Raw genomic sequence first — 25,200 nt, 5'->3', positions numbered from 1 at the left:
GTCTTCATTAGAGAGAGTGGTGAGGTATAAAGTTGTTCATCTGCAGTGTAACTCTGTGTTATGAAAAGGGTTCAGTTTGATGTGTAACTACAGTAAAGAGTACAATAAGTGTAAATGATGTAATGAGTGTAAATGTGTCTGTATTGCTGAAATCTGTACCTGATCTTCTGTGTCCTTGTTCTTGTATTGCTGTCTGTTGTTCAGTGACGACTTCTCATGATTAGATGATCTGCTAAAATTACATTGACTGGGTTGTGTTTGTGAATATTATTAATGAAAGTCATGTTTCTGACTGACTGAAATGGTTTCAGCTGCAGGATTGAGCTTTTACTTGATCTGTCCAGTTTGCCTTTTTTTGCTGTTATGATCTGCACAAAGAAACATCTCAGTACAAGTTGAGTTTTATTCACACTAACACCAATCCACAATGTGTATCTGTGCAGAAACACACATTTCTCATGAGTATTATTAATAGAGGCCTGAGAGCAGAGGCCAGTTGGTTGTTGTGGTTTAGTTTCAATGCAGTGATGTATGTGAAGAGTGGGAGGAGGTGTGAATGTGGACATGTGAAAGCAATAACTAACTTTTAACTCTTTAACTGCTGATATGGTTCACATTCCACTGACCTTCACTGTGACTTTTTACTGCATCATACATCATTACAGTTTACATCATACTAATGCAGTTTCTATTGTACTCTTTACTATATTACTTCTTTATCCGCACCCCCCAGCAAAAGTGTTGGAAACAATCCTTTCAGGTTCCGGTCCGTGCTCACGTGCAGTAATGATTTATATTTCAGTCCGTCATTAGAGAGATGAAGTGTGGGTGGGAAATCATTCCTCTAAGAAAAAGTGTTCCAGAAACTTCTCCATGTGGTGTCTGACACCTGGTCCTGTTATTACATTTGGAAGACACCGGTATTCAGAGCAACTTACAACTGAGCAGGGGAGGGTTAAGGGCCTTGCTCAGGGGCCCAGCAGTGGCAGCTCAGTGGTGGTGGGATTTAAACATGTGACCTTCTGATCCAAATTACAATACCTTCACCACTGATATACCACCTCTCTTATTAGTTGATCAAGAAGTGTATAGAGCTGGTTAACCACCGTCAAGCTTTCCCAGATCCTTCTTTTCTCTCTGTCTCTCTCTCTCTCTCTCTCTCTCTCTCTCTCTGTATAAGATCACAGGAAGTGTTGAGTATGTAACATTCATCACTGCTGTCACACAGTCAGTAATAAAGAGACAGAATGAAGTTCACTCCACTCCTTGTTATTGTTTGTGTATAAATCTTTTATTTGTGTCTTCATTAAAGTGCATGATGGGTATAAAGTTGTTGATCTGCAGTCTGAAGGTCCTGAGTGATGAGTTGATTGTGTGATTGCGTAACTGCAGAAACAATCATTTCTCATGTGTATTATTAATAGAGGCGTGAGAGCAGACACCAGTTTGTGGTTCTGGTTTAGTATCTATTTTAATGCAGTGGTGTAAATTGAGATTTGAAGAGTGGAAGGAGGTTTGATGTAGACGTGTAAAAACAATCACTTTTAACTCTTTCATTGCTGAGATCTTGTTAAAATTTGATCTTCACTGACACTCACTGAACTCTTTTAAACAAAAGCTGGAAATCCTCTTTTACAAGCCACAGAGTTTCCACAACAGCACCCACTGGAGATCAAATCAATATTCAGAGTGAAAATATTACTGAAGATCTTTTTTTTACTGAAGTATTAGAGTTTTTACTCCTCTTTACTCTACAACTCTTCACCTCCACTACCCAGCAAAAGTGTGGGAATGAATCCTTTAAAATGAAGCTCTAATCTCTTATATAATTGCTGCACATTCATGCTGTGAATTTCCCATTCCACTACATCCAGATGAGGATCTGTGTGTCAGGATCTGAGGAGGTTCCGGTTGGGTTTTTTTCTTTCTCTCAGGATCTCCCGGTTTCACAGCGCGCACTTCCGGGTTTCGTGGCGCGCGCTTCCCGCTCATCTCCTTTCTCTGTCGCGCGCAGCAGTGTATTTAAGGACGCCGTTATCACGTGCTCTCTGCCGGATGATCTGTTCTGTTCCCCCGCGGTCCTGACAGTAATCTCTCCTGTTTCCCGTGCGGATCACCGGTTTCCTACCCTGCCGGCTCCCGCTCCCGACTCCCTGCCCCGCGTTCCTCTGCTGGAACTGCTACCCAGGACGGATAATTCCCGGACTCTACTCCTGGAAGCTCTCTAGCGCCGACTAGTGTTAAAGCTTGGAACTGTTCTTCAGACTCTGTTTATTCCTGCTTGGTTCTGTATTTCAGTTTAGGATTATTGGATTATTAGAGTGACAGGTCTGTTGGTTTTATGTCTATGATTTAAGATTTTCACATTTCTATATTAATAATATTTGGTTTCTCTGTGCAGTAAAGTGAAAAAGTGACATTTTATTGATCAGAACAGTGACCTTTATATAAGTTATAGGAGGTTTTGTTTATTAATAATTATGAGGTCTTATAAGGTATTTATTACAGATGGTGTTCAGATTTTCTGAATATAAAGTAATAGTGTGGGTTCAGTGTGTATAAAGTGCTGTTTATATTGACATCTTGTTTTGTTTATTTTTAGTGTTGATGTCACTTATACCAGTGGTCCAGACTCAAGGTGATTTATATCGTGTTTATTATTTATATTGTGAGCAGATTTGATTAGTTTTGAGGAGTTTGTGTCAAATTCTGCTCCTAGTTTATTAATGCAGTTTTTATCACTTTAAACAAATGAAGTAACATTTACTCCGTTATTTTCATTTTCTGTTCTCGTATCATCTGATGTGTAGATTCACTTTGTGCTCTTGGTAAATTCACCCACACTGTGTGTTATGATAAATAGTGTTATAATGTAAGAAAAAGATGAACAAAATAACTTCAGATGTGAATAAATAGTTTTATTCTGCTTAAATGTCTTTATTAATGAAATATTAAACAGCACATGTATTTAATGACAGCAGTACATGAGAGCGACTGTCATAAACAGCACTAAATAAAATGCTCCACAATGCCTTTGATTTCTTAATAAGAATAAGTTTATTATAGACACATATGAACATCAACAATAACAAAAACATCTGTTTATACTCAGTCAAAAATATATGAATGTACACTTGGGAATGAGTTTATATGCGGTTTATTAACAGCAGTATGTTTTATAGGGAACGGTAAAGCTGTGGTGTCCATAAAGCCTGATACACACGTGTTCATTGGAGAGCGTGTTACTCTCAGATGTGAAATACAGGGAGGAGGCTCTGAGTGGGAATACGACTGGTATAAAAGTAATAACAAATTCACAGACAGCACAAAACAGGAGATCAGAATCCAGTCTGTTGGAGACTCTGACAGTGGTGACTACACCTGCAGAAGACTATGGGATTCCTCTCAGAGATCAGAGACCAGTGATGCTGTTACACTCACTGTATCAGGTGAGTCTGATGATGTCTTTGTTTAATTATTTGTGCATTTGCTTAAAATAGTGATTATTATTACTGTTCAGATTGTAACTGCCAGTAAACGAGTCCCTGTTTGTTTAATGTTGATGTTCTCATCCCTGTCTACTAGACGAGAATTTCTTCCTCAGGAATCGTCATGTTTTCAGAAGTATCTGTGTTTTATATTGATTTTTCAGTATAATTCTGCTGAGTCAGTGTGATTAATTACACACAGTGAACATTATGAAAGAAGGCAATAAATCTCACCGTGTTTCGGCTCTGCGTTTATCTGATACAGTGTTTTATACTTTAATCAAATTAAAAATGTTATTACAACAAAAAACAGACCAAACAGCAGTTGTTGTAACAAACCATACAATAGTAACATCTTGTTTTCAAAGTTTTTTCTCCTTCTTTATTTCATACCAACAGCAAAACCCAAAGCGACTGTGAGAGTGAATCCTCAGAGCTCCGTCTACACTGGAGACACCGTCACTCTGAGCTGTGAGATGCAGTCCACTGGATGGGAGTTTCAATGGAACTTTGTTAACCAGCAGCAGCTTCAGTATATTGTACAAGCAAAAACAGTTACAGTGAGAGTCGATAATGCAGAAGAAAAAGCATACTGGTGTAGCGCACGCAGGAAAAACTACTATGATGACTACAGCAACAACTACTACTATTATGACACAGAACGGAGTGATCTTGTGTGGATTACAGGAAGTGGTATGTTATGACCCTTTTCAATATTCCAATATAAAAATATTATTTACATATATATATATATATATATATATATATATATATATATATATATATATATATATATATATATATATATATATATATATATAATGTTGCTTGGTTATTGTAATTCCTTGTGATTCCTTTGTATAAGAAAACATGTTCGCTGACTAATTCTTTAAATTAACAGAAGACCTCATTTGTACTTTAGATGACTGAGGTGATAAAAGCAAACAGTTGCATCGAATATTCCACTATTTTTATATCATCATTTTCCACTGATATGATAAAAAAATTAAATGCAATATTCTTACATACAGAAAGACCCAAACCAGTGGCATCTATAACTCCTGATAAACAGGTGTTCAGTGGAGACACTGTCACTCTGAGATGTAAGATACAGGATGAAAGTGTATCTAGGTGGCAGTACAGCTGGTATAAAGATGCTTCACTCAGTCCTGTCAGTAGTGTACAGATGTACAGAATCAGTAGTGTTGAAGTGACACACACAGGTAAATACACCTGTAAAGGAAGAGAGAGTGGAGGCTCACGTTCCTCACACCTCAGTGATGCTGTTACACTGACTGTATCAGGTGAGTGTGGTTTTTTTTTAGACCTTTAAAAATGTGCAATTTTCTATTCATATTTTTATTTTATTTTTTTACTGTGTATTAAATAAATCTACAAAACTTTAAAGTTTTAAATACTTCCTTTTTTTTTCTGGATTAAAACTTTGACTGCTGAAAGATTATTTCGGAAATCATGCAAAACAACACATCCTGGTCACATTATTATATTAATAATAATAACAATAATAATAATAATAATAATAATAATAATAATAATAATAATAATAATAATAATGTGACCATGATGTGTTGTTTTTAATGATACCACTAAGCTGCCACTGCTGGGCCCTTGAGCAAGGCCCTTAACCCCCAACTTAGTAGGGTGTATGAGATCATTTTAAGTTGCTGAATAACATTTTCTCTGTGGGATCAATAAAGTATTCTGATAAGGGTGTCTGCCAAATGCTGTCTATTCTTATACATTTATTTTGGAAGGAGAAGCACAATAGAAGTGTTAATCTTTTGTCACATACAAAGGCTCAGAAAGGTGCTGCAAGTAGAGAAAACTCAGTCTTTATTGAGAAATGTGCAAAGAAAACCACAAACAAGTGGTAGAATCAATGTTAAATTCAGAACAGGGTCAGGAGATCAGCAAACAGGATACTTCAGGCTTCAGAGAACAACAAGTAAAAACAAGCTGAAGGCAAAAAGGCAATAACAGTATAACAAGCTCGCTATCATGAGGAGATAAACTGAGCACATAGTTCACAATTTTCAGATTGAATGTTAGTCTTTATAAATGGTTTAGTGTGAGTGTGTGTAATTAACCAGATTTGTGAAAACAAACTACTGCATTCACATGTACACTGTTTATAAATCAATTATTCATTTATAATAATATTTTGTTAATGACATTTTAGATGCTCTGTTTCCTTCAGCAAGACCCAAACCAGAGGCATCATCAGACTTCAGTGATGCTGTTACACTGATTGTAGCAGGTGAGTGTGTGAGGTGTTCTGGTGACACTTCTTTCATTTTAACTGCCCCATTAGGGGCCACCACAGCAGATTATCCATCTCCATAGTACTCTGTCCTCCACATCTGCCTTTTCAAACCAACTACCTGCATGTTTTCCCTCACCACATCCATAAACCTCCTCCTTGGTCTTCTTCTTTTCCTCCTTCCGGTCGGCTCTATACTCAGCATTTTTCTACGGATATACCCCATGTCTCTCCTCTGCACATGTTCAAACCATCTCAACCACATCTGACTTACTCATACAATATTACAACTCCTCTCTCCACCCTGTCGTACACTTTCTCTAAATCCCCAATACACAATGCAACTCCTTTTGACCTTCTCTATACTTCTCCATCAACATTTTCAAAACATATAATGCATCTGTAGTGCTCTTCCTCGGCATGAAACCATACTGTTGCTCACAGATGGTCACCTCTTCTCTCAGCCTGGCTTCCACTACTCTTTCCCATAACTTCATGGTGTGACTGATCAACTTTATTCCACTGTAGTTACTGCAGGTCTGCACATCTCCCTTATTCTTAAAGATGAGTACCAGCACACTCCTTCTCCATTCTTCAGGCATCCTCTCACCTTCCAGAATCTTGTTAAACAATCTTGTTAAAAACTTCACAAGCATCTCTCCTAAACATCTCAATACTTCTACTGCTAATGTTGCTGACACATTAAAATGTGCAATTGGATATTTATGAAAATCTCCTTCATCTGTATTCATTCATCTTAAAAAAAAAAAAAAAAATGAATAATTTTGTTGTAAATATGTGGTTGCAAAAACAAAACTTGTCTAAAACCTGTACATACCTTTCGGTATTGATCCTATCCAAATGTTCAAGTTCCATTCCATAGGCACTAATGCACCATCATTCCATTTGAGATGCAGGATTTTCAACTGATCGCTGATTATAAGCCAGATGATCCTGCTCTTCTTTAGTTCAGACAATGTGGCCTCCATTGTTTCTAAAAAATTCAAGGTGGTATCAACCAGTTGAGGTTAAACATGCCAACAGATGGAAGCACAAAGCTACATGTCCAATCATAGGGATCACTGACCTTCATAAGACAAAAGACATTGTCCTGTGTACATCAGGAGCTGTGCAACTGGTGCTATTTAGACCCTATGTGTTACCATGTCTGCTATTCTGAAAACTTGTGAACCCTGTGACCGAGCTCTCCTCAAACAGCTTCTCCCCATAAACACAGTGATCTCATTTCTGCACCCACCCTTCTCGACAAATTTTGCTCCTGCAGGTTTTGGCCTCTCCCTCAAAATAAAGATCCAGCTCAAAGATCACAGTTTTGACGCTACTGCGGAGATTCAGTGTGAAAAGCAGAAGTTGCTTAGAATGCTTTGAAAAAAGATTAAGGACACATTCCATTAGTGCAGAAATGCTGAGAGTGCTGTATTGCTGTAAAAGGGGTCTATTCTGATGGTTATAGTGTGAAAACGTAGATGAATAAAGTATGTTCTTGTAAACAGAGCTAGTCTTAAAACTTTTTGATGCCACCTTTGATTTCATATTTTGATTAATCTAACCATGGAAAAGTTTTCCATGTTTCCTCAATCCTTTTGAATGTGTTTTGACACAGAGAAGATGTCTGTGTTTTGGTATCATTTTCACATATGGCTTCAACGTTAACCTGCATTTTTAGATGACACAGTGAACAAATTATTTCTGAAGGTGTTTCTGAGCCCATGCAGTGATTTCCATTACAGATTCACACCATCACATCTCAATTCCCTATTCCACCATTCTTATACCATCATATACACTTATTCTAACATTCAGAATTCCATATTACATTCTCTGTTATTTTCTACAGTAAAACCCAAACCAGTGGCAACAATAAATCCTGATAAACAGGTGTTCAGTGGAGACACTGTCACTCTGAGATGTGAGATAAAGGATGAAAGTGTATCTAGGTGGCAGTACAGCTGGTATAAAGATGCTTCACTCAGTCCTGTCAGTAGTGTACAGATGTACACAATCAGTAGTGTTGAAGTGACACACACAGGTAAATACACCTGTAAAGGAAGAGTGAGTGGAGGCTCACATTCCTCACACCTCAGTGATGCTGTTACACTGACTGTATCAGGTGGGTGTGTTTTTGACTCATGTAACACATCAAATTATGTAGTTAGACAGTGATAAATATTTTCTTATGGTGTATTATACAGTACATCTGAACCAGAAGTATTTAATGTGTAAAACATGCAAGAAATTATCTTTAAATAATTAGAGTCTAAACACAATATACTATATATAATAGAACAGTAATTAGTGCATGAAAATGTCTTGGAAAAAAAAACTTAGAACCTGGTTAAATATTTGTCACTGAACAATATTAGTATTTTATCCATAGTATTTGTAACTCTTACTTACTCCATATTTAGTCTTGTAAACAAAGAGTGGTGAAAAAATGTATTTCTCTGCAAAAAAACATGTCTGTTGAGAAATGATTTTTAAATGGAACATTTCTTTATATATATAAATTAGTGAACAGTGTTGATGAAAGCAAACTGTTGCATTCACTATATCAAATATACTGCACAATATATTCATCAGGATAATTAGATGTTTAATTATATTTACAGTAAAACCCAAACCAGTGGCATCTATAAATCCTGATAAACCAGTGTTCAGTGGAGACACTGTCACTTTGAGATGTGAGATACAGGATAAAAGTGTATCTAGGTGGCAGTACAGCTGGTATAAAGATGCTTCACACAGTCCTGTCAGTAGTGTACAGATGTACAGAATCAGTAGTGTTGAAGTGACACACACAGGTAAATACACCTGTAATGGAAGAGAGAGTGGAGGCTCAAGTTCCTCACACCTCAGTGATGCTGTTACACTGACTGTATCAGGTGAGTGTGAGAGGATTTATTGAGACTGAGATTTATTATGTTACATGCCTGTTTGTCTGCCTTGTCTTTGTCCACAGCTGATGCTGAGTCATTGCTCCACTGCCAAATAATCTTACCAGCTGGTTTAGGCTAGAGGTGTCAGGAACTCTCTCACGGGGTGGGGACACGATACATGGCCAGATTATTCTGTCAGGGTGTCTCATGGGTGACTAGGTGAGTGTGGACCCAAATGCAGGATGCGAGCAGGAATTAGGTAAAAAACAGGCTTTAATAAAATAAGGTAACTGAGCAATATGGCAAAGCAAAACCACAGTCCAAGAAACAGTTCAGGGTCAAAAACACAGGCGAACAGGGCAATGCAGGGAGAGACAAAACCAAATCCAAAACTTTCCGAAAAATCAAAAACCAGCAAACATAACTAGGAAAGGCAGAGCATAATTATAAACAACAACAACAACAAAAAAAAAAACAGTCCAGAGATCAAAACCATTACCAGAGCAAAACAAGGGTCAGGATCAGGAACAGGAACAGGAACAAAATCCAGAGCAGGCAGGGTGGCAAGAGTATTCTCAGGGGCTAAGTAACCTTCCATGCCAGCCATGTATAGGGGTGAGATCGCAGACCCCCCACTGATGGTTGATATAGGAGACCACTGATGTGTTGTCTGTACAGACCACACATTCTGGGAGAAAGTGTTTCAGAGACAGAAGCATGGCCAGCATCTCCAGGCAGTTAATGTGCCAAAGTGAGGTGGTGCCTACTCCACTGACCTTGGCCAAAGCGGCCACTCATGACCGCTCCCCACCCCGTGGGGGAAGCATCAATCATTAGCGTTACGCGATGACATGAAGATCCCAGCATGGGGCCTTGAGACAGGAATGCAGGTTCTCTCCACACGTCTATCTCTAAACCACCACTGGTGGTGTCTCATGTGCAGAAGGCCAAGTGGGATCACACTGGATGCTGCTGCCATGAGCCCCAGCAGCCTCTGGAACTGCTTCACAGTAAATGACAGAATGAAGATGCCAAGGACTCTCAGCGGGGTCAGAGCCACATTCATACATTTTGTGAAGGTGCGGGGTGAGAGCGCAAGGCTGAATCGAAGGACCCAATATTGGTAAGCTTTGCCCCTGAAAGCAAACCTAAGGAACTTCCTGTGGGACAGAAGGATGGATATTTGGGAGTATGTGTCCTTTAGATCTACCGTGACAAACCAGTCCTCGGAACCTGATTTGAGACATGACCCACTTGAGGGTGAGCATCCTGAAGCTGAGCCTCAGTAACAAACGGTTTAAGGAGTGCAGATCTAGAATAGGTCGCAACCCCCTATCTTTCTTGAAAACCAAAAAAGTCCCAGCTGTAGATCTCGGACTATGTGTCTAAAGGAGGGACCACCTCGATGGCCTTCTTCCTTAAAAGAGTAAGTACGTCTTGTCCCAAGACCACAGCCTGCTCAGGTCCCACCAGAGTGGGACAAACCCTGTCGAAGCAAGGAGGGGACAAGCGGATCTGAATCGAGTAGCACTTTTCTACGGTGTAAAGGACCCACTAAGACATGTCTGGTAGGCATTTCGAGGCTGGCAGATAGTCTCCTCAAGTGAACCAGTCTCTCGAGACTGGTCTCTGGTCTTGCAATCCTTGCAGGCGCTGGGACCTCCTTAAAAGGCGGCGGCCTCCCCTATCTGCTACAGGACCAGGAGGAGGTAGAGGGAGGCACTCGCTAGAGGTTGCTATACCCTGAAGCATGGATCGTGGCAGGGTTAACAGACTGAGTGAGAGCTAAGGAAGGGACAGGCAATGTATAGCTAGGTTTTTGCTTCTGTGCCCACCGAACAGCCGCCGGGGGGAGGCAAACAGAGTGGTAGCTTTGGAATGCTGCCGATGCCTTTTACACCTCCTGGAACTTGTCAATGACCGCACAGATGGCATGGAGGAGTTTAGATAGCTGGTGTTAAATGTGCAAAGTAATAAAGAGTGTGTTAGAGAAGTGAAGAAAAAAGGTACAGGCAGGGTGGAGTGGATGGAGAAAAGTGGAATGAGTGAATTGTAATAGAATGGTATCTGCAAGAGTGAAAGAGAAAGTTGATAGAACTGTCCTTAGACCTGCTATGTTGTATGGTTTAGAGACAATGGCATTGACTAAAAGACAAGAATGAGGAGACTGTGGAGGCTTGTATAACTTATTTTAATTATTTTAAATAGACACCCTGTTTTAATCCAACAGCAAGACCCAAACCAGTGGCATCTATAAATCCTGATAAACAGGTGTTCAGTGGAGACACTGTCACTCTGAGATGTAAGATACAGGATGAAAGTGTATCTAGGTGGCAGTACAGCTGGTATAAAGATGCTTCACTCAGTCCTGTCAGTAGTGTACAGATGTACGGAATCAGTAGTGTTGAAGTGACACACACAGGTAAATATACCTGTAATGGAAAAGAGAGTGGAGGCTCACGTTCCTCACACCTCAGTGATGCTGTTACACTGACTGTATCAGGTGAGTGTGTGTGTGTTTTTGAGACATATGAAAATTTGCAGTTAGACATTCATTAGTAGCTTCTTACTGTGTAGTATACAGTATGTTGGAATATAATAAAATATAGTAACAAACACATTACATGGAAATATTTAAAATATTTAGAACATGTTTACATATTTTTGAATAAACACATTATAATTATTGTACCACTAGCTATTGTTTGTAACTAGTACTCATTCTATAGTTTGTCTGTTAGACAGAGCTTGGTAAAGGAATGTTTTAGGATAAACCACACCAGATGACAAATATGTACGAATGCAAATGAATCAATACTATTCATGTGCAAATAAGTGGATAGAGTTAATGAAACCCATTTGTTCATCAACCATAATTTTATGCTTATGACATTCATCATGACATTTTAGATACACTGTTATTTCCTACAGCGAGACCCAAACCAGTGGCATCTATAAATCCTGATCATCAGGTGTTCAGTGGAGACATTGTCACTCTGAGATGTGAGATACAGGATGAAAGTGTATCTAGGTGGCAGTACAGCTGGTATAAAGATGCTTCACTCAGTCCTGTCAGTAGTGTACAGATGTACAGAATCAGTAGTGTTGAAGTGACACACACAGGTAAATACACCTGTAAAGGAAGAGAGAGTGGAGGCTCACGTTCCTCACACCTCAGTGATGCTGTTACACTGACTGTATCAGGTGAGTGTGTCAGGATTTTGGAAGACATTATACAATTCGCAATTATACATTTAGGTATAGCCTCTTACTGTGTAATATGAGGTAGTATCAAAAAGTTTTGAGACCTGCATGCCACAGATCTGGTCTCTTTCACGAAATGTCCTCCTGCAGATGCCTTAATATCCTGGCAGTAAAACTCACTCTTGAGGGTCTGGCCCCTGGGGACAGATTCTGGATGCACAATGGCACGGCTATTGAAAGAGATGGTGAACATGTCAGGGTCTGGACATTTTAGGGGTTGTTTATTTTTGCTTTGGCCCCCAGATGCTGCCACTGGGACTTTTATCCCCTACACCCTATCCCCTAACTGTTGAATGTCTCCCACCTGTTTATTGTTAGTGATGTGTTTTTAAGTTACCCCTTTTGCCTTGGTCCTTGTTGGTTAATATTTTTGTCGTGGTATATTTATCCTTGTTGGTTTTTCTATATCTCTTTATATTTCTCTTTATATTTGTCACTATATTTTTCTTGCTATTTGTCTTGCCCTTATATTTGTGTTCTATTTAAATCTGAATCTGTGTGGGTTTGTTTGTTGTCAGTTTGGTGAGAGCCTTGCTATTTATGGTCATTACATTTTTTTTCTGAGTCTCCTGTTTTCTTGAGTTTTCCCAAATCTTCTGTCTTCCTGGGTCTTCTGTTTTCCCTAGTTTTCTTGCTTCCCCTGTCTTTCTGATTCTCTTGGCTTCAAAAGACTTTTTCTTCCTGAGTCTCCTGTCTTCTCGATTCTTCTGGTATCTCCCTGGCTTCTCCTGTTTTCTCAAGTCTCCTGTTATTCCTAGTCTCCTGGCTTCTCCTGTCTTCCCGAGTCTCCTGGCTTTACCTGTTCCACTGAGTTTTCCCCAACCCTTTGGTCTTCTCGAGTCTCCTGGTACCTCCTGTCTTCCCAAGTTTCCCTGTTCATATGCTTTCCTTTGTTCTGTTTTGACAGCACTTAAATTGAAATGGTCTTTTTTTATTTATTTTATATTGACAACCCACTCTGCCTGTGTTCATTTTGGTTCTTTTTTTCGAGCTTGTTTGTTTGACATTGTTTTCATTAAAAGAAATTATGCCATTGCACATCTCAAGCATGTCTCTGCAGTTGGGTTCCAACGCCTCAACATGGCAGACTGCTAGAGTGTCTGCCACTCGCTTTAGTGACCCAGGTTTGAAATCCACTCTTGAATCTGACAGTACATGCACTTGGTTGAGCTGTAGACCTGCCTCCCTTTTGCAGTTTTTGAGATGTTGGGATCTTTCACTATGACGACAGTTGCTTTAATTCTTCACTGGTACTGAACTTCAACATGATAGACGGGTTGTCCACAGCATGCTGACTGAATTCTTTGCAGACTTGGACCCTGTCTTCCTCCTGCTCCTGGATTAGCAGCCTGGGGCTGAAACACTGACAATAGAGGCAATGTTGTGGACATTGATGATCATTATGAACAAGATACTGAATGGTTTTGATATTTTCAGGGGTTGAGCTCTTTGAAAGTCTTCCTGATCTTCCGTCAACTTCCAGATATGTTCTTGAACTCTTGAAGTGCACGTGGCATGCAAAACACCCGGAACGACTCATTACAGAATTACAAAAACTTGGCAGATAATGTCAAATGTCTCTGTGGCAGATTTACCCAGTTCTATGTAGAATTTCATTTTGTTTCTAACATGCTGTCCATGATAAAATTGCAGACGTGATAACACACGTGGTTAGATTAGCACAAGCTTCACACCTTTGGCACACTTACTGTATAAAAGTTGATGGTCCTGTGACCATGTGTGCTGCCATCTCTTGTTACAAAACTAGTCCCAAAACCTTTTTCCATACCACCTCATATACAGTATACTTGAAAGAAAATGTCTTTAACGTGTGAGAAACAAACAGTATGATGTTTGTAAATAATAATGTATTTTACACAGAGATTATAAAATCATGTATTTTTCTAACAACTCACACTTGCTGACAATTATTTGAAATCATTTAACACTTTTGTATTCCCTGTTCATCAATCATAATTTTATGCACATATAACAAAATTAATCATGACATTTTTGATACTCTGTTATTTCCAACAGTTAAACCCAAACCAGTGGCATCTATAATTCCTGATAAACAGCTGTTCAGTGGAGACACTGTCACTCTGAGATGTGAGATACAGGATGAAAGTGTATCTAGGTGGCAGTACAGCTGGTATAAAGATGCTTCACTCAGTCCTGTCAGTAGTGTACAGATGTACAGAATCAGTAGTGTTGAAGTGACACACACAGGTAAATACACCTGTAAAGGAAGAGAGTGGAGGCTCACGTTCCTCATACCTCAGTGATGCTGTTACACTGACTGTATCAGGTGAGTGTGTGAGAAGTTTTGGAAGACTCTTACAGTGTAGTCTACAGTATGTTTAAAACTAGAAATCACTAATGTGTAAGAAATTATGAATTATGATTATGACTGACCACGAGCCAAAATATCATACCGGATCGGTCAAGGCTCAACGACCACCACGGGTATTGTTAGCCAACATGGCACTGGTGGAAATTTGGCAACTGTTGGCCGAAGGAGAAGAAGATGGCCATGTCTGTACCATGGCATCCAGCCCAAGAGGGGCTGGGTAAGTGAGGGAAAAGAGAAGAGGACAGTGCAATGTTTCTTCAGTCACAAACAGATCCACTTGTCATTGTGTTTTCTGTACAGACCAGCACATGGTGGCCCCTCAGTTCTGGGAGAAAGTGCTTCAGAGTAGGGAGCATGGCCAACATCTCCAGGCAGTTAATGTGACAAATTGAGATAAAGCCCACTCCACCGACCTTGGCTGGAGCGGCCACTCATGACCGCTCCCCACTCTGTGAGGGAAGCATCTGTCATTAGCATTACATGACGAAATGGAGCTCCCAGCACAGGGCCTTGAGAAAGGAACACAGGTTTTCTCCACACGTCCAACACTCGATGGGCTCGCCGCGAGACCTAGATGGTCCGAAATGGGTTCTCCTTCCCGGGATAACTGTCTATCTCTGAGCCACCACTGGTGGGCTCTAGTGCAGAAGGCCAAGTGGGATTACACTGGATGCTGCTGCCATGAGCCCCAGCAAGCTGTGAAGGTGCGGATTGAGAGCACAAGGCCGAATGGAAGGACCCGATATTAATAAGCTTTGCCTCTAAAAACAAAACTCAGGAACTTCCTGTGGGACAGAAGGATGGATATTTGCAAGTAAGTGCCCTTTAGATCGACCATGACAAACCAGTCCTCGGACCTGATTTGAGACACAACATCCACAACATTCTAAAGCTGAGCCTCAGTAACGAATGGTTCAAGGAGCGCAGATCTAAAATAGGTCGCAACCCCCTATCCTTCTTGGAAACCACAAAGTCTTTAGAGACTGGTCTCTTGTCTGCCCAGAGCGGCTGGAGCACTGCCCTGTAGCTGCTGGGGCCTCCTGAGAGATGGCGGCTTCCCCATCTGCTACAGGACCAGGAGGAGGAAGAGGGAGGCACTCGCTGAAAGTTGCTGTACCATGAAGCACGGATCATCGCAGGGTTAACAGGGTTAACAGACTTCCTCAGTGCCGGAGGGCACAGGACCAGGAGGAGGAAGAGGAAGGCACTCGCTGAAAGTTGCTGTACCATGAAGCACGGATCATCGCAGGGTTAACAGGGTTAACAGACTTCCTCAGTGCCGGAGGGCACTGAGGAAGCAAAGGCAACGATAGTTAGGTGTACGCCGACCCCTCTGTGCCCACCAAACAGCCCCGTGGGAGAGACCAGGGAGGATGCTTTGGAATGCCACCGACTGCTTTTTTACCTCCTGGCACCCATGGTGTGGAGGAGTTTAGATACCTGTGGTCAACTGTGCTAAGTAATGTAGAGTGTGTTAGAGAAGTGAAGAAAAGTGCAGGCAGGGTGGAGTGGGTGGAGAAGAGTGGCATGAGTCAATTGTAATAGAAAGGTACAGTTGTGTTCAAAATTATTCAACCCCCAATGCTGTAAATGGTTTTAGGGAATTTAGTGTACATTTGTAATTGTATTCAGAATGAAATCCTACAAGGACTTCTTAAAGAACCATATGCAACTAAAATGACATCAATTAGTTTTGTAATACAGTAGTAAATGTTTCTTTTGTGAATTCTTCATTGACATAATTATTCAACCCCTTAAAGACTACCACTCTGAAGAACAGAGGTTCAATTAAGTGTTTTTAATCAGGTATTGGAAACACCTGTGGATATCAGGGAACAGCAATAAAGCCTAATAAGCACCAATTAGGCAGCTTTAAAATGACTGTGTTAGTGACCCAGGTTTGAAATCCACTCTTGAATCTGACAGTACATGCACTTGGTTGAGCTGTAGACTTGCCTCCCTTTTGCAGTTTTTGAGATGTTGGGATCTTTCACTATGACGACAGTTGCTTTAATTCTTCACTGGTACTGAACTTCAACATGATAGACGGGTTGTCCACAGCATGCTGACTGAATTCTTTGCAGACTTGGACCCTGTCTTCCTCCTGCTCCTGGATTAGCAGCCTGGGGCTGAAACACTGACAATAGAGGCAATGTTGTGGACATTGATGATCATTATGAACAAGATACTGAATGGTTTTGATATTTTCAGGGGTTGAGCTCTTTGAAAGTCTTCCTGATCTTCCGTCAACTTCCAGATATGTTCTTGAACTCTTGAAGTGCACGTGGCATGCAAAACACCCGGAACGACTCATTACAGAATTACAAAAACTTGGCAGATAATGTCAAATGTCTCTGTGGCAGATTTACCCAGTTCTATGTAGAATTTCATTTTGTTTCTAACATGCTGTCCATGATAAAATTGCAGACGTGATAACACACGTGGTTAGATTAGCACAAGCTTCACACCTTTGGCACACTTACTGTATAAAAGTTGATGGTCCTGTGACCATGTGTGCTGCCATCTCTTGTTACAAAACTAGTCCCAAAACCTTTTTCCATACCACCTCATATACAGTATACTTGAAAGAAAATGTCTTTAACGTGTGAGAAACAAACAGTATGATGTTTGTAAATAATAATGTATTTTACACAGAGATTATAAAATCATGTATTTTTCTAACAACTCACACTTGCTGACAATTATTTGAAATCATTTAACACTTTTGTATTCCCTGTTCATCAATCATAATTTTATGCACATATAACAAAATTAATCATGACATTTTTGATACTCTGTTATTTCCAACAGTTAAACCCAAACCAGTGGCATCTATAATTCCTGATAAACAGCTGTTCAGTGGAGACACTGTCACTCTGAGATGTGAGATACAGGATGAAAGTGTATCTAGGTGGCAGTACAGCTGGTATAAAGATGCTTCACTCAGTCCTGTCAGTAGTGTACAGATGTACAGAATCAGTAGTGTTGAAGTGACACACACAGGTAAATACACCTGTAAAGGAAGAGAGAGTGGAGGCTCACGTTCCTCATACCTCAGTGATGCTGTTACACTGACTGTATCAGGTGAGTGTGTGAGAAGTTTTGGAAGACTCTTACAGTGTAGTCTACAGTATGTTTAAAACTAGAAATCACTAATGTGTAAGAAATTATGAATTATGATTATGACTGACCACGAGCCAAAATATCATACCGGATCGGTCAAGGCTCAACGACCACCACGGGTATTGTTAGCCAACATGGCACTGGTGGAAATTTGGCAACTGTTGGCCGAAGGAGAAGAAGATGGCCATGTCTGTACCATGGCATCCAGCCCAAGAGGGGCTGGGTAAGTGAGGGAAAAGAGAAGAGGACAGTGCAATGTTTCTTCAGTCACAAACAGATCCACTTGTCATTGTGTTTTCTGTACAGACCAGCACATGGTGGCCCCTCAGTTCTGGGAGAAAGTGCTTCAGAGTAGGAGCATGGCCAACATCTCCAGGCAGTTAATGTGACAAATTGAGATAAAGCCCACTCCACCGACCTTGGCTGGAGCGGCCACTCATGACCGCTCCCACTCTGTGAGGGAAGCATCTGTCATTAGCATTACATGACGAAATGGAGCTCCCAGCACAGGGCCTTGAGAAAGGAACACAGGTTTTCTCCACACGTCCAACACTCGATGGGCTCGCCGCGAGACCTAGATGGTCCGAAATGGGTTCTCCTTCCCGGGATAACTGTCTATCTCTGAGCCACCACTGGTGGGCTCTAGTGCAGAAGGCCAAGTGGGATTACACTGGATGCTGCTGCCATGAGCCCCAGCAAGCTGTGAAGGTGCGGATTGAGAGCACAAGGCCGAATGGAAGGACCCGATATTAATAAGCTTTGCCTCTAAAAACAAAACTCAGGAACTTCCTGTGGGACAGAAGGATGGATATTTGCAAGTAAGTGCCCTTTAGATCGACCATGACAAACCAGTCCTCGGACCTGATTTGAGACACAACATCCACAACATTCTAAAGCTGAGCCTCAGTAACGAATGGTTCAAGGAGCGCAGATCTAAAATAGGTCGCAACCCCCTATCCTTCTTGGAAACCACAAAGTCTTTAGAGACTGGTCTCTTGTCTGCCCAGAGCGGCTGGAGCACTGCCCTGTAGCTGCTGGGGCCTCCTGAGAGATGGCGGCTTCCCCATCTGCTACAGGACCAGGAGGAGGAAGAGGGAGGCACTCGCTGAAAGTTGCTGTACCATGAAGCACGGATCATCGCAGGGTTAACAGGGTTAACAGACTTCCTCAGTGCCGGAGGGCACAGGACCAGGAGGAGGAAGAGGAAGGCACTCGCTGAAAGTTGCTGTACCATGAAGCACGGATCATCGCAGGGTTAACAGGGTTAACAGACTTCCTCAGTGCCGGAGGGCACTGAGGAAGCAAAAGGCAACGTATAGTTAGGTGTACGCCGACCCCTCTGTGCCCACCAAACAGCCCCGTGGGAGAGACCAGGGAGGATGCTTTGGAATGCCACCGACTGCTTTTTTACCTCCTGGCACCCATGGTGTGGAGGAGTTTAGATACCTGTGGTCAACTGTGCTAAGTAATGTAGAGTGTGTTAGAGAAGTGAAGAAAAGTGCAGGCAGGGTGGAGTGGGTGGAGAAGAGTGGCATGAGTCAATTGTAATAGAAAGGTACAGTTGTGTTCAAAATTATTCAACCCCCAATGCTGTAAATGGTTTTAGGGAATTTAGTGTACATTTGTAATTGTATTCAGAATGAAATCCTACAAGGACTTCTTAAAGAACCATATGCAACTAAAATGACATCAATTAGTTTTGTAATACAGTAGTAAATGTTTCTTTTGTGAATTCTTCATTGACATAATTATTCAACCCCTTAAAGACTACCACTCTGAAGAACAGAGGTTCAATTAAGTGTTTTTAATCAGGTATTGAAAACACCTGTGGATATCAGGGAACAGCAATAAAGCCTAATAAGCACCAATTAGGCAGCTTTAAAATGACTGTGATACTCAGCTCCTTCTAGACATTTACTGTTGTGGTTACAAACATGGTGAGGTCAAGAGAATGGTCCAGGAAGACAAGAGAACAGGTGATTACTCTTCACAGGAAGGGCAATGGCTATAAGAAGATTGCAAAGATGTTAAACATACCAAGAGACACCATAGGAAGCATCATTCGCAAATTCAAGGCAAAGGGCACTGTTGAAACGCTACCTGGTCGTGGCAGAAAGAAGATGCTGACTTCGACTGCTGTGCGCTACCTGAAGCGTAGAGTGGAGAAAAGTCCCCGTGTGACTGCTGAGGAACTGAGAAAAGATTTGTCAGATGTGGGTACTGAAGTTTCTGCTCAGACAACACGACGCACCCTGCGTAATGAAGGCCTCCATGCCAGAACTCCCAGGCGCACCCCCTTGCTGTCCCCAAAGAATAAAAAGAGTCGACTGCAGTATGCCAAAAGTCATGTGGACAAACCACAGAAGTTTTGGGATAGTGTTCTGTGGACTGATGAAACAAAATTAGAACTGTTTGGGCCCATGGATCAACGCTATGTTTGGAGGAGGAAGAACAAGGCCTATGAAGAAAAGAACACCTTGCCTACTGTGAAGCATGGCGGGGGGTCAATCATGCTTTGGGGCTGTTTTGCTTCTGCAGGTACTGGGAAGCTTCAGCGTGTGCAAGGTACCATGAATTCTCTTCAGTACCAGGAGATATTGGATGACAATGTGATGCAGTCCGTCACAAACCTGAGGCTTGGAAGACGTTGGACCTTTCAACAGGACAATGATCCCAAGCATACCTCCAAGTCCACTAGAGCATGGTTGCAGATTAAAGGCTGGAACATTTTGAAGTGGCCATCGCAGTCACCAGACTTAAATCCGATTGAGAACCTCTGGTGGGACTTAAAGAAAGCAGTTGCAGTGCGCAAGCCTAAGAATGTGACTGAACTGGAGGCTTTTGCCCATGATGAATGGGCGAAGATACCCGTAGATCGCTGCAAGACACTTGTGTCAAGCTATGCTTCACGTTTAAAAGCTGTTATTACTGTAAAAGGATGTTGTACTAAGTACTAAGATTGAATGTCACTTGGGGGTTGAATAAAACTGATAATGATGTGAGCTCAGAAAAGACATTTGTGGTTATTTCATTATAAATGTTATGTTATATTTGTCTGACCTACACGTGCCTCTTTGATATAATTGTAAGCAGGATGACTGAATGATCATAATCAATGTCAAACCGACCAAAACAATCAATTTCAGTGGGGGTTGAATAATTTTGAACACAACTGTATCTGCAAGAGTGAAAGAAAAAGTTAATAGAACTGTGCTGAGACCTGCTTTGTTGTATGGTTTAGAGACAGTGGCATTGACTAATAGAGGTGGAGCTGGATGTGACAGAGCTGAAGATACTGAGATTTTCATTGGGATATACAGGAGTAGAAACAAGTTCATTAAAAGGACAGCGCATGTAGGAAATTTTTGGAGGCAAGGCAAGGGAGGCCCGATTGAGATGGTTTGGACATGTGCAAAGAAGAGAAATGGGGTTATATCGGTAGAAGAATGCTAAGGATGGAGCTGCGAGGAAGGAGGAAAAGAGGAAGTCCATACAAAAATGAGATTGACTCCTTCATTATCCCCATGTCAAGCATAGCCCTGAGTTTAATGTAAACCACATTTTTGGAGTTATGGCTGAGCACCACCTATGTAGGGATCTAAAATACCTCCTTAACAGCCTGTGCTGTCTGGGATGGCAAATGGTTGTCTCCATTGGAGATTGAGGTGAATCACACAATTGCTAAATTCACAGATACTACCTCTCTCTTTCTTTACTTTACTAATGTTCTTTCTAAATTTGGATTTTGCTATTAAATGGTCCTTTCTCCCACTTTTCCCTTATGATATCTAAGCCACTGCAAGGCTTGAACCTGTATAGAAATTTAAATAAGGAGAACTGTGGTGGATTGTATGACTTCTTTTAATTATCTTAAATAGACGCCCTGTTTTTTATCCAGCAAGACCTAAAGGAGTGGCATCTATAAATCCTGATAAACAGGTGTTCAGTGGAGACACTGTCACGCTGAGATGTGAGATACAGGATGAAAGTGTATCTAGGCTACACAGTCTCACCCCACATCGTCACATATCAACGTTGCCTCGGATAATGTAGACATCCGACGCAGAAGGGAGCCCCTTTGCGTTGCTTTTCAACGTAGATGGCCGTCCTATACACTTCAATGCAAAACCCGCGTCGCTTTTCAACGTAGATGCCTGTCCTATTGTCATGCGGGAAACTGAGGCGGAAGCCGGAGTAACGGCAAACGAAACTTTATTAAACAAAAGGCAGGAAGTATACACACACGTAGCGCAGCTGTATATTTCTGTGAACGAAAACGGCAGTTCGTACAGAGAAATCCACAACAGAGCGCTGGGAAAAGCGCGGCGCTGACAGCAACAGAGGAATGCGGTGCTTACAGCGTGACGTGCGGAGAAACAAAAAGCACCTGCGTTCGCAGGGATAGTCCAAAGACCAGAGTCCGGGGCAAAGGAAAATATAATCCCTAGTGCGCCTGGGAAGAAGCGCAGTCCACGCGAAGTGAGAGAGAGAGAGCGTCCGAGGCGAACGATACGTAGCGGGGATGAGCATACGCGAACTCACAGGAACCTACGTGGACGGGCATGCACATGCAATAACGGACAGGGAGTGTGGGTGAGTGAATGGTTTATATGGAGGCAGGGAATGAGTCCATAATGCGCTTCAGCTGTGCGTGATTTGAGGCAAAGGCAGCCTCTGAAGGAGGCGTGGCAGGTGGATTCCTGACACCTATACACTTCAATGCAAATTCCTCATCTTCGGATTAGGGTTAGGGTTTGAGTTAGGGTTAGGGTTATGGTTAGGGTTAGGGTTAGGGTTAGGTTTCGGGTCATCTTCGGATTTGGACGCGGCCGGGGGACAACCAACGAATCGGTCAATGTAGTGTAATCTTATACACTTATTATTATAAATAATAAGTGTTTATTGAAATAAATAATATTTATTATAAATAATAAGTGATTAAGTGTATAGGACGGCCATCTACGTTAAAAAAGTGACACAAAGGGGCTCCCTTCTGCGACGTATGTCTATGCCATCTGAGGCAACGTCGATATGTGACGATGTGGGGTGAGACTGGCCTGATCTAGGTGGCAGTACAACTGGTATAAAGATGCTTCACTCAGTCCTGTCAGTAGTGTAAAGATGTACAGAATCAGTAGTGTTGAAGTGACACACACAGGTAAATACACCTGTAAAGGAAGAGAGAGTGGAGGCTCACGTTCCTCACACCTCAGTGATGCTGTTACACTGACTGTATCAGGTGAGTGTGGTTTTTGACCCATGTAAAATCGAAATATGCAGTTACACAGTGATGAATATTTTCTTATGGTGTATTATACAGTACATCTGAAACTGACTGTATCAGTTGAGTGTGTAATTAAGTAATTCTGTTCTCAGTCAGTTGCAGGATGAATGAGAATGATTGAGTGAATGGTGATTGTATTGGTTTCCATGTTTGAAGGCTTTGATTCTTGCTTGGAACTGTAGTCGATACAATTATTTGACCTGACAAGTTCAATGATTATCATCAGTAGCATAAAAACTACAGCTAAACTTTCCAGTACATTTTAATTAGATATAAATGTGTTCATTACATGAAAAGCAAACATGTAACCCTACATTAACAGACCTTAAATTATTAAAGAAAAGTTTGTGTGGAAATTATTCAAAAGTGATAATAAAGGTAAACTGTTGCATTCATTATTTCATTATTTCTCCCTCATCATTATATACTTCTAGCAAAAATTAATTACATGATTTTATTACATTGTTTAATCTTCTATTATTTTTTATAGTAAGACCTGAACCAGTGGAATTCTTCACTGTAGTGTTTGTACTAAATTTCGATTTTTCTGTCAAATTGTCCCTTCTCTCATTTTTAACTAATGATATCTAAGCCACTGTGAGGACTGCACCTTTATAGAAATTCAAATGAGGAAAACTGTGGATGCTTGTATGACTTTTTAAATTATTTTAAATAGATGCCTTGGTTTTTTTCCAACAGCAAGACCTAAACCAGTGGCATCTATAAATCCTGATAAACAGGTGTTCAGTGGAGACACTGTCACTCTAAGATGTGAGATACAGGATAAATGTGTATCTAGGTGGCAGTACAGCTGGTATAAAGATGCTTCACTCAGTCCTGTCAGTAGTGTACAGATGTACATAATCAGTAGTGTTGAAGTGACACACACAGGTAAATACACCTGTAAAGGAAGAGAGAGTGGAGGCTCACGTTCCTCACACCTCAGTGATGCTGTTTCACTGACTGTATCAGGTGAGTGTGGTTTTATTTTTTGAGACCTGTGAAAACGTATTACTGTTTATTAAATAAGTCTCAAAATGTTCTGAACTTCCCATGTAACAGAGAGACCACAGGCAGTACTGAGTGTATCTCCACAGAACTGGCTGACTGAAGGAGACTCAGTGACTCTAAGCTGTGAGGTTACATACTCCTCTACAGACTGCACATTCAGCTGGTACACAGTTGTTCCCTACAGAGACGGTGTAACTCAAATAAAAAATACTGACTATGTCATGTATGTGGAGCTTCTCTCAGACAGCAGCAGAGGATCTGGAGGCAACTACACTCTCAGTCCTTCTGATCTTCACCACACAGGAGTTTATGTGTGTAGAGGAGAGAGAGGAGAACCAGTCACTCACATACTGTACAGCAATCCACAGCCTCTATGGATCTCTGGTGAGGGAAATTAGAAATGCAAACATTGCATGATGATGGAAAGATCGTATAAATGCAACATTTAGATATAAATAAACAGAAGGTAGAATAATAGCCTTAATCCCTGGTAGAAACTCATTATATCAATTTTCCTTGTGTTCTCTGTATTTTCTGATGTCTTCACTCCTCGTCACAATGAAATATAGCATTTCTGTGTATCATACAGGACTCAGGAACTGGTTCATAATGACACTATATCATGTATAACAGCATGTGCTGATGTGATTTACTTTACAATGAGGAAATTGTTAGAATTGGCTGTTTTCTGTGTTGAAGGTGAATCTCCTCCAGTGTCTCTGATCATCAGTCCCAGCAGAACTCAACACTTTACTCATGACTCTCTCTCACTGAGCTGTGAGGACCAGAGTAACTCTACTGGATGGACAGTGAGACGATACACAGACAGTGAAGGAGTGTTAGATTGTTCACAGTGGGGATCATGTACAGGATCTACATGTAACATCAGCTTCCTCTCCACAAACTATACTGGAGTTTACTGGTGTGAGTCTGAATCTGGAGAAAACAGTAATACTGTCAACATCACAGTTCATGGTGAGTCTTCATGTAGTGTGTTTACTGGTGAAATGTTTCATTACAGAATATTCAGAACATGAAGATTTTCCCACTGGAAGGACTATTATGAAAGACATGAACATATCTTTGGGGAAATACTTCTGGGAATAGTTTAGAAGATCCACATTTGCAGTAATTCCAGTGGCGGGCCATGCATTTGATACCTGGGCCTTCAGTGGGGCCGTACCCGACTTAATCCACCTCTTAATACCACCACTTTCACGTCACAATTATAGAAACCATCAATACAATACAAAAACACAATATAACAATGTGTTGCATTACAGAGAGAGGGGCATTTCACATATGGAGGGTGAATACCATTTTACTAAGGCAACAAACCCAGTTAAGACTCCAAACCTCTACATTACAACCGCAACTGTGCACCTACAACATCTGCAGCAGTTCAGAATCAATATTTGTCTAATAACATGACAAAAATGATAATATGTAAACGTACCACTGTAATCCAGTGGTATCGCTCGTATTCACTGGTCTGAAAG

At 41.1% G+C, this 25,200-nt stretch overlaps 3 protein-coding genes across 3 annotated transcripts in view; 2 read left to right on the top strand and 1 right to left on the bottom strand.

The window, feature by feature from the left end:
- LOC124387347 (obscurin-like) overlaps positions 1-25,200 on the top strand; it is a 402,170-nt gene that overhangs the window by 133,600 nt on the left and 243,370 nt on the right. The gene's annotated exons all lie outside the window — the stretch shown is intronic.
- LOC124387367 (Fc receptor-like protein 5) overlaps positions 1-25,200 on the bottom strand; it is a 107,415-nt gene that overhangs the window by 55,440 nt on the left and 26,775 nt on the right. The gene's annotated exons all lie outside the window — the stretch shown is intronic.
- The window catches only part of LOC124387348 (obscurin-like), a 174,999-nt gene continuing 172,233 nt past the window's right edge, over positions 22,435-25,200 (top strand). The window contains 4 exon segments of the mRNA XM_046851650.1: positions 22,435-22,645; positions 23,390-23,662; positions 23,753-24,085; positions 24,401-24,547. Of these exon segments, the coding sequence (XP_046707606.1) occupies positions 22,528-22,645; positions 23,390-23,662; positions 23,753-24,085; positions 24,401-24,547 (871 nt within the window). The 5' untranslated portion in view covers positions 22,435-22,527.

Source organism: Silurus meridionalis, chromosome 6 (genome assembly GCF_014805685.1).
Source record: "Silurus meridionalis isolate SWU-2019-XX chromosome 6, ASM1480568v1, whole genome shotgun sequence".
NCBI classification, from domain to species: Eukaryota; Metazoa; Chordata; class Actinopteri; order Siluriformes; family Siluridae; genus Silurus; species Silurus meridionalis.
The sequence above is the reverse complement of the archived record's forward strand: the minus strand, read 5'-3'. Positions and strand labels throughout refer to the sequence as shown.